General features: G+C 41.2%; 1 protein-coding gene across 15 annotated transcripts in view; it reads right to left on the bottom strand.

Annotated features, from left to right (window-relative positions):
• Rim (Rab3 interacting molecule) overlaps positions 1-15914 on the bottom strand; it is an 84524-nt gene that overhangs the window by 32550 nt on the left and 36060 nt on the right. For 7 of the 15 annotated variants that reach the window (XM_046629938.2, XM_069136018.1, XM_046629935.2 and 4 more), the window contains 12 exons: positions 15310-15570; positions 13242-13506; positions 12931-13068; positions 12605-12718; positions 12347-12535; positions 8097-8126; positions 6507-6663; positions 5425-5594; positions 5155-5342; positions 4769-5006; positions 1873-4052; positions 169-369 (listed from right to left, as the gene is read on the bottom strand). In XM_046629938.2, coding sequence (XP_046485894.1) covers positions 169-369; positions 1873-4052; positions 4769-5006; positions 5155-5342; positions 5425-5594; positions 6507-6663; positions 8097-8126; positions 12347-12535; positions 12605-12718; positions 12931-13068; positions 13242-13506; positions 15310-15570 — 4131 coding nt within the window. The remainder of the gene's footprint in view (positions 1-168; positions 370-1872; positions 4053-4768; positions 5007-5154; positions 5343-5424; positions 5595-6506; positions 6664-8096; positions 8127-12346; positions 12536-12604; positions 12719-12930; positions 13069-13241; positions 13507-15309; positions 15571-15914) is intronic. The other 8 variants (XM_069136017.1, XM_046629932.2, XM_046629942.2 and 5 more) reach the window with 8 other exon arrangements.

Below are 15914 nucleotides of genomic sequence, written 5' to 3'. Positions count from 1 at the left end.
GTCCGATCATAATAGAACTCGAACGAAAACTGTGGGTTATATATCGTAATTATGTTAATCTACACACGACACGAACGAATGTCAATAAACAAATGTATATACATCCGATAGGCTTGGTTTTACGTGTCAGTTGGTTAAATGGTTAATAAATTGTTTGATATATGTTACCTGTCGCTGAAAGCTGGCTCGTACTGTTGCTCTTCTTTCCCAGACCGGAGGACTGGTATTGAACTGCACTTCCGCCACCGCTGCTACTTCCGCTGCCGCTCTTACTACCTGGTGAACTTTTTCTACCCCTTCTCGAAGTGTCTTCGACGTGTAAACTCACTGCCGTATCGCTCAGGCTACCGTCTGGTGACAGAAAATTAACTGAAACAGAGAGCGGAGTGACACCAACCTGACCAGACAATGTTTAACTCTGTTATCTGTCGTGTCGGTGTTGTTGTGGTGAAACCTGACGTAAGTTTTCACTGTCCTGTACCCAATTCTCTTTCAATTCCATTTCTTGCTTCGAGTTATCATCCGACTCTTCTCACATTAGGTGCGAAACTCTACCGAGTTTCTTGATATGGTCACGAAAATATGAGAAACCGATTTGAATGTGAAACGTTTCGATACTATAATCCATGCTGTAGATCGTTTGCCCCCCTTTTACAAGATTGTTTCAATCAACAACTCTTGAGTAAACGATTTGCTCTTTTACAGAGCAAAGTTAAGACCACTCGAAGAGACAAAGAGGCACTTTAAACGCTCCGCTGACGTTCTGAGAATACGTAGCGCGACTAGGGAGGAATTTTTTTAAAAAATCGTTTTATTCGGATAATTAAACTTGTAGCGACGACGCTTCTGAAAACGGACAGCAAGCCGATGATCGAGTTTTAAGCGATCACGCTTCTAAGAGCAATAAAAGATTTTAAAGCAAGCTTTAAAGCTGTTCTACGAATAGCGCACTACACATGACGAGGTGCAGCTAAAAATGATTTCTTTTTTTACGCTCTGTGAACATTTTACGTTGTTTCAAAACATCTTTTCCGAACCTTAACGTTATATTCTTTCGAAGATGGTGAATGTTCTACATTTAGCACCCTTCAAAGCACAGTAAAATAAAAATCTTGTAAGTAGGTACCACTTCAGATTAAATATGGGTAATTTTTACTCGACCATTAAGGCTATTGAACTGGAGATCAAATAATTGATTCACTTTATAAAATGCTGTATTTGAACATTTTTTCAGATTATCCACGCACGTTGGCATTTTTGAATAATTGTTTACATGGACCAAAATAGATCAGACGAATCAACTACCGTATGTATAGCACGATAGTAAAATTAAAAATGAAAGACCGAATATGGTAGACTGAAATATCCAGAAGTGATCTAAAATTTGGAATCATGAGTACTTCAAGAGCTTTCAATGCTAGATCTGAGATTAAAATGGATTAATTTTGGTTTATATTCCAAAAAATTCGAACGTGGAAGTTCAAAGAAAAAGTATGAAAAATTCCGTTAATCAATTTTTCCTACAAAATTGTCCGTATGAGGTGTTTTTGACCGGTCAAAATTGGGATATGTTTGAAAGCGCAAGAAACTACATGAAATGAAAAAGGGGTTGCCTACGTTTAACAACTGCCTAGCAGTCTATCTAGATCGTGTGTGTTAGAACATAGTGCGGTATGCTTCAAGGTGTAACCACTCCTGAGTTTATTTGCACACCTGACTTCAGAATTTGAATTCTGATTGAGTGAGTTGATGACTCACGTGACTTCGAGTGACTTCACAGGACTTTTTTTTATGGTATACAACTGACGGCAGGAGTGATATCCCTTCCGCTGTGCTTTAAGCGTTTACGGAACGAGTAAAAATAGAACTTACCAACTTTCTCATCCGGTGGTACATCAGCGTTGCTGAAGCTCCTCGTGAACTGTCCCCGTTTGCTGGAATGCCCGTTACCAGTGACCCCGTGCCTAGACGAGGCCTCGTAGGGATTGGAAGGTACGTAGTCTCTGCTCTCAGGTACAGAAGATGACCATCGATGGGGTTCGTTCCGTTCCGCGTCGGAATTGGTGTCAGCGCGGTGGGACGCGGATCGAGTTTCGGTCGGATTCGCGTCGTTGGCGGCCCGAGCGTTTTTAGCAGTGTCGGAGTTGGCGGAAAGGGAATCAAAGACAATTGAATTAGCAATACTGGGGGGGGTTGGGTCGGGGGCTTGGGGGCCGGAAGTGCCGGAGGCACGCGGGGACGCTCTACGAGGGTTGCCGGGATCAAATCCGCAGTTCTCGCTGCACTGGCTCTCGCTCTCCATTGAGTACTCGTAGTACTCGAGGGTGTCGCTTATCGCGACGTTCCGCTTCACGCTCCTATCGCCAAGGTCCCTAGTTTCCGGGCAGCTGCTGTTCCGCCGACGCGAATTGTAAGCGACCACAGTGTCCCTGGACCCGAACTCGTCCTCATCAGAGTTACAAAACTCCGGGGCAGACCTGGAGCCCCGAGCATGGTTCGACTTCCTTCGCGGAGAAAGATGCACAACGGTTTCCGAGGACCCGAAATCATCGTCGGAGTAGAGCTGAGGCGAAGACTCGGCTCTTGCCGTGAGTCTTTTGCTCTCGCGAAGACTGGGCACCGAGAGGCTTTGCCTCCTGGTTTCGTAGACAGTCTTCGCCGCGAACCCAGTCAGCCGTCGGTCCTCCTCATAGTCCTCAAAGCGGCACTGAGGCGGTCTAACAGTGTCGACATCCTCGATTCCAATAAGCTCAGGTAACTCTTCACTGCCTCGTACCTCGGACTCGGGAGAGCCGAAGTCGAACGGCTCATCGCTCCACCGCTCGCTCTTTTCGCATATGCGACATCTCTCGTAACGTTCGAAGTCGAGGTAGGAGTCGTTACTCTTGGTACGCGGTCGCCGCCGCTCTTCAAGTCGCTCATTCGAACCGAGCTCGTCATCAATGCTGCAGTAGATGTGTTCCCTGGACGAAGAGTCTTTAGACAGCCTCGAGTCCGAGCCCTTCGGCCGCTTTTCTAGGGTCCTCTGGGGTCCGGACCCGAAATATGCCTCGGAGTAGTCCGAGTCCCGGTATTTTCTCTTTCCGGCGTCGTCACTCCGCCCAGAATCATTGCCAAAGACCATCGACCCCAGGCTCTGTCTCTCGAAGCTCGAGGAAAGGTTTATCTCTGTTTCAGCACCGCTCAGCTCACTGTCATATCCATAGTATGGCAGCGTCTGGTGCGACTTATTCTCGGTCGTCGGGTCGTAATACGGCTTGCTCTGGTCCTGGAGGGCCTCGATGGTCTCGTCGTAGCCCGAGTCGTTTAGAGATAGATTTCTCTTCAGCTTCCTGCGAGCCGTACGCAGACTATCGTCGCTGAATATACTCTGCGGTAAAGACTCGTACTCGAAGCTTTTCGCCCTCTGAGACAGGAATTTCCTGGCGCCTGTCAACAGGTCGTCTGGAATGGTTTCATATTCACAGCTTTTCGTCCTCGGGATCGAAGGTCTTCCGCCAAATCCACGAATGTTGTAGCTCGTAGGAAAGCTTCTGCTCATCTGCGGAAATCGCGACGAGAAGGTCGACGATACTCCAGCAGGTAGTTTTGCTCGAAATCTGCTCATAAGGTCGTTTCTAAAGTCGACCCTGAGGCAGTCCTCGACATATATTTCCGGTATTCGTCGCCGTGAGTTCACACCCAGGTTCTCAGGTCGCAGCATGTAGCCCGGAGTTATGCTGTACTCGCTCGTTTCCGGGCTGTAGTATCGCAGCAGGTTCTCGTCCACCGTTCGCGATCGTGTGAATGGCGTCTTCATTTTCTTGTATAGCGAGCGTACTACTGCGGATTTGCTCCGAACTAGGGGGTGCGGGGGAAAATGAATTTGGGGGTGGCTCGTCGGGAGCTGGGAGTATTTTGAAATCGGTCTAGATTTCGGAGGGTTGTTTGACAATGGGCAGTGGCATTCGCTACAGGGTACCCTAAGTCTGTGCCTGCGCCTATTGCGCCTAGGGGGCAACGGGGCGGCGGGAGATATGACACCAGGTATAAAAACGTTTTTAACTGTCGGGCTGGAAACAATTATTATATCACGTGTAAAAATTTTCAATCATATCGTAATAAGGTGATCACACACTCTTCGCGGTGGTTTATCGTTAGATACAATCTTCTATTGAAACTCACCCCATTCCCTGCAATTTTCGCCATTGATCGTTGCACGATTCATCAGTCAACAAAACCACCAACGTTTATTTGCCACATTTGCTATTTAAAAATGAGAATGTACGGGTTATTTGCAAAAGATTGGAACAGATTGCACAACGTTCCAGGGATTTGGAATCAAAGGTCTCGGAGGGACAAGCTCTGAGGCGTTTAAGGATAAATTTAATATCGTTGACCGATGAGTCGTGACATACAGGATGATTGCACGTCATTGGGAACGGGGTATTAAATGGACATTGACTTGCGGTGTGGACAAGTGCGACTACCTTATCTACGCAGTGCGAGCAATCTACGTGAGTCTAGGATCCTCTAATTTCTATTTCAGGATTGGTAAAAGCGAGGAGTAAAGCGTTTACGCGTGCTTGTCTAGTGGGATGATAATAAGCGGCCCATCGAGTCGTTATGTCCATTTAATAATGTTTGAAACAGTACACGTTTCGAAAACAGGATTCATTTACAGTGTCTGTAAATTTGCTTCAAGGTACTTTTTGTTATTGAACAAGACAATTTTGCAACGGCTTCTTGATAGTAAAGTGAACGTTAAAGTCAATGTGATCAAACTCACATTCGTCCTCTCGACCCTCGTGGCCTCTCGGACTGGGTACTGAGAGCGCTGCTCGTCACCGAGCCGATGCTCTCCATATCAGAGTCCCCGAAATCGCCCAAGACGTCTTTGTCTGGACTCAGGTGGCGCCGAGGACGGTGATGGATTCTGTGAGGATGGACGTTACTTATCGTCAACGGGTCTTGCCGCATTGATGGTAAGTCCGAATCCGACAGTCCGCTATAGTGTCTTTCCCATCCTGAAAAACAAGTTTGGTCAGTCGCATGTTCTTCCATTCAGCACTTCAAGTGGTACACTAATCACCGCGTCGAAAGTTTCACCCAGACCTTGGTGAAAAGGAAAGTACTACACACCAATAGTTAAGTTGTCAGTTAACTCCAACTCACCTCCCATTCCCGTGCTTCTGTAGGTTGTGTGGAATTGTCTTGTCCTGTGCTTTATGAACTTCGTTCTCTCTTCCAAGTCCTGAGTGACTCTCTCTTTGAGTGCGGCGTGTAGATTTGCCGGTATTTGGGGCAGTTGTCTCTTTTTCGGCGAACCGGTCGGCGTCGCCGTCGCTGACCTTGAGCCGAACCTGGAGAACAGGTAAAGGTTGTCCGGTTAACAATTGGAACGGAAATTTTTCGGGGAGAGTAAGCTATCCGGGATCGTCTCACCTGGACCCGTAGCCGTGCGAGTAGGGCACTGTTCGATGCTCGGGGGGCGATAATGACCTATGATGTCCTGTTGGACTTTGCGACCGACCTCGGTAGTGAACACTAGGCGAGTCCATGGGTGCTGCGCTGTGCGATCGATGGCCCATCGCACCCCTGTGCGTCGTGTCGTCCTGTGACGTAAAAGGTAAATTGCGTTCACGATCAAATTTTATTTACACTTTCTAAAGAAAATTAAACTCATAAATAAAAATTATAAAAATATATCCGTATCGTACTAACATATCACAAAAGTAAAATGCACTACCGATTTAAAAATCTGAGGCGTTTGAAACGGTTTGTTTTATGCACCATTCTCATGACGTCACTGTTCGGTATACCTAAACTAACCTCGTCGTACCATTCTAATCTACGAAACATGGATTAAGACACGTTGACATGCTGAAATATTGAGTAATGCAATGACAGGAGACTGGTGTCAATTTAAAATGTGTTGCAGCTCTTGTCACTTTATAGCTAGTTCTGTTAATTTTTATTCATAAAATGATTCTGTGAAACGTTCATTTTACCAAAAAGATCGGTTCAAGTAGATAAAATTAGGTACGAAAGAAAAACTATGTTAATTTATTTTCCAACCCAATTTGAGCCAATTTGTGGATTATTTAACAAGTTATTCTACACAAGTACTATTGTGACACTGTTTCAAGATCGTCTGACCATGAAATTTTTCTGAGTCAGGTCAAATCTTTGAAAATGTACCATTTTTCGTCGAGGAATTGTTTAAGAAATACCTGCATAAGACATGAATATTGGAACTTTAATCTGCAATCCTGTATCCACTTTCAGAAAATATCAAAAATTATTCGATGTTTTGGATGGTGGTACGAGTTTCGGAAATATTTCGTATAAAATAACTTTATATTTGCTAGGTTGAATTGAAAACTTTTTTTCTGGTAATAAGAAAAACTCGATGATTTGGAAAATTTTGTGTGGAGAAAATGAAATAACAAACAATTCATTGTTGAGATTAAGATTCCATCAAAACGAATATAACAAAAAAAAAAGAAAGGATGGGATATTCTGACCTTGCGGTACTGGTGATAGTCGGAAATGGAGGCAGGCTGTTGATCCCTGGACAGCATGAGGGCAGCTCGTTTATGACCCTGAGGCGACATGTCTCTCCGGCTTCTGTGTTCTCCTTCGACGCTGAGTTCCCTCTCGGGTGGTGGGCTGGAATAGTGGCTGCTCCAGGGTGCGTTCATTTTTTAAAATTAGTGATCGGCGTGTCGCTTACTTTTCTAGATGGGGCGAGTGCTGTGATTTCACGTCTGATATATACGATCGGCCGATTACCGAGACACTCAGCGGATGGTGCAAAGCGCCACCTTGGTATCATGATCATTCTTAAGGGGGTACCCTGGTCGTTTTCGACATTGACGTATTATATATCTCCAAATATCAAATTCCATGCAACTTAAACACGAAAAAGAGCTTAACAGCCCCGTTCTATATGCAGTTTTGAATAAAAACACTCCAATGTATTTTCATTTGACGCTGAAATAGAGAAATGTCATGGTTTCTACACAATCGCAATTGTAAATTATTAGAATTCATGCCATTTCTTTACTTCTGCATCGAACGAAAATGCGTTAAAGTATTTTTGTTCAGAATTACAGATAGAATGGGACTGTTAAGCCTTTTTTCGCGTTTGATATACGTGGACTTCGATATTTGCAGATATGTATGACAACGTTGAAATCGACCAGGGCATCCCCTTAACCTACCTCCATTATGGTTTATTTACTAAAGAATTTCGTTATTTTTTTCTAATTATACGAAGCGCCATCTGTTTGCATCTCGGACCGCCGATCGAACTACGGATAGTTATGTATATGTATTATATAAGCAGTAGCTGCGGGTTATTTTTGTCCCCCACCCTTTCATTCTATATGCTTGAGTATATTACATACGCCTAGCCTACGCGTTTTTATGACAAATCTATGAATACGTATGTAATTTATGTACTTGCAAAGTGATGAAGCGGTGAAATAACACCTATGCAATGTGTACGTGAGTTTTTCAACTCTTCAGGATTTCGACTCTTCAAGAATTGCGAATGAACTAACTGGTTGTATGTCAAATTTTTTAGAAGGCTAGGCAGGGCGACATAGAGGAAAAATGTAACAAATAAGCGTTTTCAAAAACTATTTGAAGTTTCGAAAATAGAACACAAAAAAAAAAAATACGTGTGCATACATTTATTTACAGACAAAGAACTACACCTTCTTATACGTTTAGGCGTGGATAAATTTTATTCGAGTTTGCAGATCTTAATTCAATTTTGAATTTTTATAGATTATTAGTTATAATGATAAAAAAGTAAACAAACGTAAGAACTTTGATTTGCGTTCAATTTTTTCTTATATTCAATATCATGTTTTAAAAATATGTCTGTGTTGTTGTCACTACCTGACACATGACCCTACCGAGATCCTTTAGAAATTTTTTCTACAGAGCTAGAATATAGTGATTCGTTACAAGTGATTTCAATGTGAGATCATTCATCGCGTTGGCATCTAAACTTCTAGCGGTGAATAATACTGGTATAAGTTGCAGGGTAAATGAATAATGTGATTCATGATGATAATGAAGAGTATAAACTTGAAAATTCGTACCGCTTATAAACTGACGACATATTATGAAACCTAAAATAATAACAAAAACACAGAATTAAAATACTACCAATAATTATAGATAATCACACGAGAAAGAGAGCGAAAGAGAGAAGGAAGGAGAGAAAGAGATAGAGAGAGAGGTAAAGAAAGACATTGAACAACGAATAAATTTTTTTTATGAAGCACGATTATGGCAAATACTTTAAACTTATTAATTATTATCCATCATATTTCGCACAATTCATGACTTGCGCAATAATAAATTGACGTTAATCAGTTATAGGCCGTAATATATAATCGAAACTTTTGCTCTCCGCCCTGCGCTGAATGAGGCATATATAAGGGGCATTCCATACCAATTTGACTCGTCTTCGATCGTGAATAACTCGAAGTGGATTCATGTTGTATTTTCATATTCTTGCTCCAACTTTTCTTTCTGTCTTTTCAGAACTATTCTTGTGATAAAAATATTTTTAACCTTATACAAACGTCAAACTGGTTTCTTTATCATTTGCTTTTCAGGAATTACGGTAAATTTATATGACTGAAGTGAAATTTTTTTCAGTAACGATACATTCTGTACTAATTGCAGACAAACAATATGCTGCTTTGGAAATGATTAGTTTCAAAAATTTAATTTTGAAGAAAAGAGGTAACGATTTTTTCAAATAATTACATGAAAAATAGTACTTGTCAACAAATTGTTCATACATTAGGAAAACGATCAATGTGTTTACAGACTGAAATCTTACGAAATCAACGAAAGTTATTGTATACTTGAAAAAAATTGTAATATTTTAACCCAAAAGATAATTTGAATAAAATTTGATTGCGTTTGGAAACCGAAATTATAGCGTAAAAATAAACATGGATCAAATTCGAGATGATTAAACATTGGTAAAGTTGGCATAGAATATCCTACACGAAACGTATGCATATATAGATATAGATATATGTACATATGTACCTATAATGTGCAGAGTGATAATAAAGTAATGTACGTAACACATAACAACGTGTCACCTGAGGTTTATATAGTTATATGGGAATAGATGCAGAGCTGCGGTGAAACCTTTTAGGTAATCCAGTTAGGGAAATATTCAATGCATACCGTTATACATATACATAACATTAAAACCGCGGTTTGGATATCCGTTATAGCTTAGCCACATATCACTTCCCATCTCGATCATCGCGGAATATAAGGAAACGGTGGGACGCAAACAAGGAGACGGGGGAATCCCGAAGAATTTTTTAAACTGGGTAGCCAATGAATGCGTGACCGGCGCAATTAGATTTGCAGTGTTAAACGATTGTAACCCCTTTCAATTACTTATAATTTGGTCAACACTTTGACATCTCAAAATCCAAAATTCAAAATGCAGACAAATTGGCACGCGGAATTATTTCGTGGAGGTTTTTTGGATCTCTCATTTTGATATCAAAAACCGAAATTCATAAAATACCTAACGACCATTTTTCACCTCTTACGTGAAATCTGATCTTTTGCATTCAGGAATGATAAAATTCGTTAGATAAAGATTTTCCAAATCATATCGCTCTCATGCATGTTTCCATTTATTTCCAGTTCGACGTTTGTAAAGCTTGAAAAGAATTTGGGAGCAGTTTAGCTACACTTTTTTTTAACTCGATACTTTTCATGAATCGCTCGGTATTTTGGGATTAACTCGGTATCCATAGAGTAACGAAAACACTCAGACTGACGTTAAAAAAGAAAAAAAAAAAAACTGTATTTTAACCAAAGAGAACGTGGTTTAAAGGTTTAAAAAGATCACGGACAAGAGTGGTTTGTGAAAAGACAGAGGAACGAGGGAGAGAGTATGAAGAGAAACGAAAATCGGGTCAACCACCGAGATCCGATAACACGGGCTACACGTGTCATGCGTTTAAACCATCGACTACATAATGAACGATGAGATGCTCGACTCGACTCACAAATAACGGTCGGGCGTCATGGTCGCAGGGTTTGAATTCCGACTACCGTTGGCCGCCGATGCGATCGACTGGGTCTTACATCCCGACAGGGTTCGTGGTCGCGGGCCAACTGGCATGTCAATTGGCTAGTTGCCCACTTTTATAACTCCTCTCTCTCTCACCCTCTCCCTTCGCCCTTGGGTCCGCGTTCCGTTCGCCACCCCGATCCACGACTCTGTCTAGCAGCTAGCTAAGCTAGATAGTCGGAATGACTGAACCACGTACATAATTTCGTGGGTTTGTGTATACACATGCGGAGACGTAGTGATCTGTACAGGGTGTCCCAGATTCGAACACGTTTCTCTGCCAACCATTTTCGAGGAAAACAAAAGAAGACCAGACACGACGGTTTTTTATCCACTCAGAATGAAAAGCTTCTACGATTTACAGACGTTTCGAACCCCGTCGGGAGTCTCTGCTTCTGTTTTCTTTTTTTTCGAAATTCAAATCGTATTGAAGTTTGGTGAAAATTGTTAAACGATCGCGTTTCGTTTTTTCCTCTCCGATTGGAAGATCGTGCGGAAATACGAAATTAGGATTAGTTTTTGAACCGAGATTCAAATACAGAGGTGATTTAACTTCAACCAAAAATTCCACTCGTCGATTCGAAACTACGCACCAAATATGAATCGTTCGAATTTGTATAACGGTCGTAACGGTACCGCCAAACATAGTCGCAGGTTGGCACATTAATGTCTTGCGCAAAACCAAGTTCAAATAGTTTTCATTGAAGAAAATTCATTGTCATTTCTACCAGTAAAGTCAATTCTCAAGTTTGAGTAAAAAATTTATGATAGTCAATCTTAGTATTAAGGAAGTTATTGTTAGGATTTTGATAATGTTCAAACTTGAAAACAAGCCTCCTATATTTTTTGAACAATTTACAATGACTTTATGACACATTTCATTCGACGTATAAATTGTATAGGAAAATTTTCACTACACCCATCTGCTAATACAATAAAGTATTTTCAAATAACCCATTAGTTGACTTAATTTTGCTTCAATGAAAAACATTTACTGAGATATCTTCCGGTTTTTGAATACCTTTAAGTTTTCTTTTAGCCAGTCCAAGTTACTCTAAAAAATGTATTTTCGCGGCAATTAATTAAACCTTCTTGTAACGAAAGTTAGGAATTCCGTAAGTCAAAGTGCATAATTACTTGAATTAAAAAACTCCAATTATTATCGAGGACGTTGAGAGATTTTTCTTAGTCAGAACGGAGCCCGATACTTATACGAAAAGGGCGACTAGCTGGCGTAGATATGAGTGGAAAAAAAGAAAGAAGTCGAAGGGAAATTCCGGGTGTATCGAGGGGGTAACGTTTTCTGGCAGGAAATGACGCCAGCGAGGCACCGGCGACTCACCACTTTTGCGGCAAAGAGGGGGGGATTACAGAGCGACGTAAAGGTAAAGGGAGGGGAGCGCGTCGCCCCGACGCCGAAACTGACTGGCGCCTAAATCTTGCCCACGGCGCGAAAAGCCCGCAGAGCAACCGGTATCGCGACTTTTGACGCAGCGCAGCCAGACGAACGACGCCGGTTTATCTCGGGGATTCCCTGATCACTGAACCCAATACCGAGAAAAATGCGCCTCCCACACACCAGGGAATATAATAATAAATACGAGAGGCAGATCGTAGTCTGTGTTCGAGGAGATGTAAAAGGACGTTTGCGCAGGTCGATAAAACAGGAACCTAGCGCGAGAGAATGACCGCCATAACGGAGGAGAACGAGCGCAGAATGAGTCGCCGCCAGTGTTGTACAAGATGATGAATATTATTATCTGGATGAAGGTAAGGTTATTCGCGTAAAAATTCACGTGGTCAAGAAGATAAATAATATTATACATATCAGTATATCATATCAATAAGAAAGCGAACGATAATAATGGAAGATTCTTAAAATTACCGAGAAAATTGGTGGTTGAAACAAAATATTTCTATGCCGGTGGTGAATAAAATATCTTGTGTGTAAGAATAACTTTTAGTTTTTTATTCTTTAAACAAAGAAAGATTTAAGTAAGATCAAATAAAATTCAATTTAAGCCACAAAAGATGAACGACGAACTTGACTTTTAGTATCTCTGTAGGTTGAACAGCGAAGTAAATTTATCTACGATGATTTATTTAGGATATAACGTACATCACTGGTCGCCACTAATTCGCTTTCTATTTTCTGCATCCTGTTTATCGAATACTCATACAGGTACTAATTATCGGCAAGGCCGTAAAAAAAAGCCTTGGCTCACTCACCTCGATGAACTGCCGATGCTGCTTATGCTCGCACCATCTACCCCTCTCCTCTGCTCCCTGGATACGTCGTAGTCTGTGATGTCACACTCCGAGGTATCGGAATCACTCAATCTTGACGTCGTTGACGGCGGACTTAGATGGCAGTCAACGGGCGTCGTCACCATCTCGTCGGCTGTGTCTTGGTAATGTCTGCAAGGGCACGCGACACGGACAATCGTCAGTTCAGGTTTACGAATCTTTTCCCGCGCAAATACTTACCCTGTGTGCCTGTGCTCCTCGTGAGCAACCAGGTAGTGCCATTCCGGCTCTTGATCCAACGCAGAGACTTCCAACTCTAGGACAGCCTCACCTAGGAAGTCGTTCGCTCCATATCTGTGAGAGAAATATCAAAAAGTGGAGAACTGGGTTAGTTATTCACCGGACTCTTGTTTTGACCGTTGATCGGAAAAAACAGGTTCCGAACTTGACCAAATGAAGCTCAACCCCCCAGAGAGTACAAATTTTAAATTCTTCAGAGAGACGTTTGAAAGATTTCCTTTACTCAGTGTTTAGACATCTAAAGTTCACGAAAGACATGGACTAACCTGACGTAATCCCAAACGGTAACCTCAAGCGCCCTCTGCCGAAGCTCGGATCTTCTGACTCCGCTGTAAACGAAGGTCTGATTCCACTTGGGGTCGTTAGTGTTGGCCAAAGTCTTCGTTCTTCGTTTGGACTTCTCACTGAATGGTAGTAAAAGTGAAATAGATCACAGCCAATGAATTTTAAAAGCGAGTCCTCTCATTCACAGGTCGAATGAGCACTCCAAGGACTTTCACTCTGGTGCAAATTAATTGATTTTTTATTGATTTGTTCAACCTGAGAGTGAGAGGATTGGACTCCTCGAATTGTTTACCTCTTGTCAGGCAGTAGGAATATCTTGGCGTAGGGATTCCTTGGCTGGCCGTTACCTCTGGGTGTCAATCCAGCGGCACATACCAAAGTCACAATGAGCTGAAGCCCGGTTGTGTCGAACCCAAGCTTAACTTGCAGTCTTCCACCGACATTCGCGTTTCCGCCGGAGTGTCTCGCGTGCCTGTTTCTACCCTGAGCATGGAGGTCGGGAGAACCAGGCGACGTTACAAGTACCGATGGTTTTTCTCCTCGAGTATCGTACAGTTCTGGAAAATATTTTCAATCCTCTACGTCGTTTATTGTATAAATCCTGTGGTCAATTAAATTTTGCACGCCTACATCTCGACCGATATATACTGTTTGGTACCACACATGAATCACATGATATTCTTTCGTTTCGGTAAATCAACAAAAAGGACAGTACTTATCATATCTGAAAAATTCAAATAGGGCAATAATACAGCACGACGACAAGAGCAGAGAATTTTGCTTGACAGAAAATAATAACCAAAATATTTGACGAAACATTTCGGCTTTAGTCGTGACGTTCCATTACCGAAGAGTACTACCAAAGCCGATTACTGATTCATAGACATAGGGAATAAAAAGATAAATCGCAAAGAATCAGAGTGACGTGATACGTAACGAAAATTATTATCTACTCTGAGAGATAAAAGACGACAAAAGATTCGCCTGCTCTCATGCAGCGAGTAGGAAGTACATAAGATTGGTATGCAAATGTATGTTACTCAAAGTCAGAGTTAGGATACCACGATAATCAACAAGACAACAATATCAATACTGTGAACAATATCCAAATTTGGCACAAGTAAAAATGTACAAGTAAATTAAATTATCCGATCGGTGTGAAATAGCGAAGACAAGCTGTCTAAGTTACGGCGAAGAAAAAAAAAACAAAAATAAAAAACCAAACAACATATTACATGATTCTGGTTAGTCATTTAAACACTTGGGATTAAATTTCGTCTGTAAAATGATTACTAGCATATCTAGTAGCCGAGAACTACTTCACGATAAATAAAATTAGGGCAAGAATAATTTACTCGTACCTACTATTATCGGCACTAATCGACGATTGCATTATATGTAAACATTCACTTGATGCCGCGTATGGTTCACCCCTATAGGATAATAGTAACGTTTTGCGCAGGTAATTAGATGTTTCAGAGTATAAATTAGGTTAGGTTAGAGTTGGATATAAACCCTGAGAGATCATTTGTACAGTTATATACATACGCATGGATACGTATACGATGAAATATACGGTGAGATAGTTCGTATGTAAGTAGATAATTTACAATATACATGTATACGGTACGGTACGGCAGATAGTACAAAGAAACTATTATAATATAAATATACATAGAGGTAGGTTAGTTTAAGTTATAGTTGTATATTATCAGAAAAAGTTGTTGCTCCCATAAAACTATATCGTAGTGTGTTAGTGTTAAAAGGGTGCAGTTTGTGTATTATTTCTACGCTACGAAACTACTGTATAATATACATACACACATATTATATTTGTGTATCTATATTATACAAAACAATCACAAGATACCAATTCTATGTAGATTAAAATTCCTCTAATAATGACATAAACGTATCACTCGGCGAAAGGTATATATATACATATATATATACACTAAAATAAAGAACCGAGAATTGACTCAGGCAACTTTTATCAATCTTGCACGTCCACCAGCTGGTATATTTAAAAATAAATAAAAAAATTAAAATATGCCAAATATCTCTGTTCACAGTGTTGTCTCAATTCGATTACACAGGTTTTACTCGAAGCGGGACTCTTATGCCGAGTCCCCTGTAATAATTCGAAAAATAATATAAAACATAGACACAAGCTCACGGCATATTTTTTCCCGTCGATATTCATTTTATGTACCCATACGACGAGACAAATTCAGGCTTGCGTTATTTACCTCTTCATGAAAAATTGATAAATAATGGTAACCGAGAAGTAGACCGGTAAACAAAGAAATTCAAGTTTAAGGTTGCCGAGGTTCGGGAAGACGACAGGGAAATATATTCACCTTTGTGATAAGCCTGGCTTCCGGTTCCCACCAGGTCGTGCTTCTGCCTCCATTGCGCCTGCGTGGCTCCGCGCCTCGTCGTCGTTTTGGCGGGAAGCGATGCTGAAGTTGGGCCCGGCAAATTCGTCGGAGCCGTACCAAGGCTTCTTGAGACAATCAGTTCGACCTGTGGCTCTTGTCTGGACTCGGCTATGATGTCGTAGACCTCCTGATAGCTCTTTGCCTGTAGAGACCTTCCGTTCCACTCGATAACCTCGTCCCCTGCGGCGGAAACACTCACGTTAAGGATGCGTCAGCCGCAGAACGAATCGAGAAGTATTCAGGAATTTTTTAAATTGAATATTTCATTTTTTTAAGGACACATTATTTGGATATATGTTCTCGTTTTTCTTGTGAAAAGAAGTTTATAAGGATACGATAGGTTTGAAAAATGTGCAAAAGTATATCTCGAAGCCGGTGAAATTTAATTGCACGTAACTTTTACCATTATCGTTTTTAACAAAAATAAAAAAATACAACTTAATTATTTTTAAATGGAAACTACTTTATGCGATTTTTTTTCACATACAACTTCCATCCTCTGGTTCTCCAGTGGTTTAATTTCT

The sequence above is a fragment of the Neodiprion pinetum genome, chromosome 5 (assembly GCF_021155775.2).
Source record: "Neodiprion pinetum isolate iyNeoPine1 chromosome 5, iyNeoPine1.2, whole genome shotgun sequence".
NCBI lineage: Eukaryota > Metazoa > Arthropoda > Insecta > Hymenoptera > Diprionidae > Neodiprion > Neodiprion pinetum.
The sequence above is the reverse complement of the archived record's forward strand: the minus strand, read 5'-3'. Positions and strand labels throughout refer to the sequence as shown.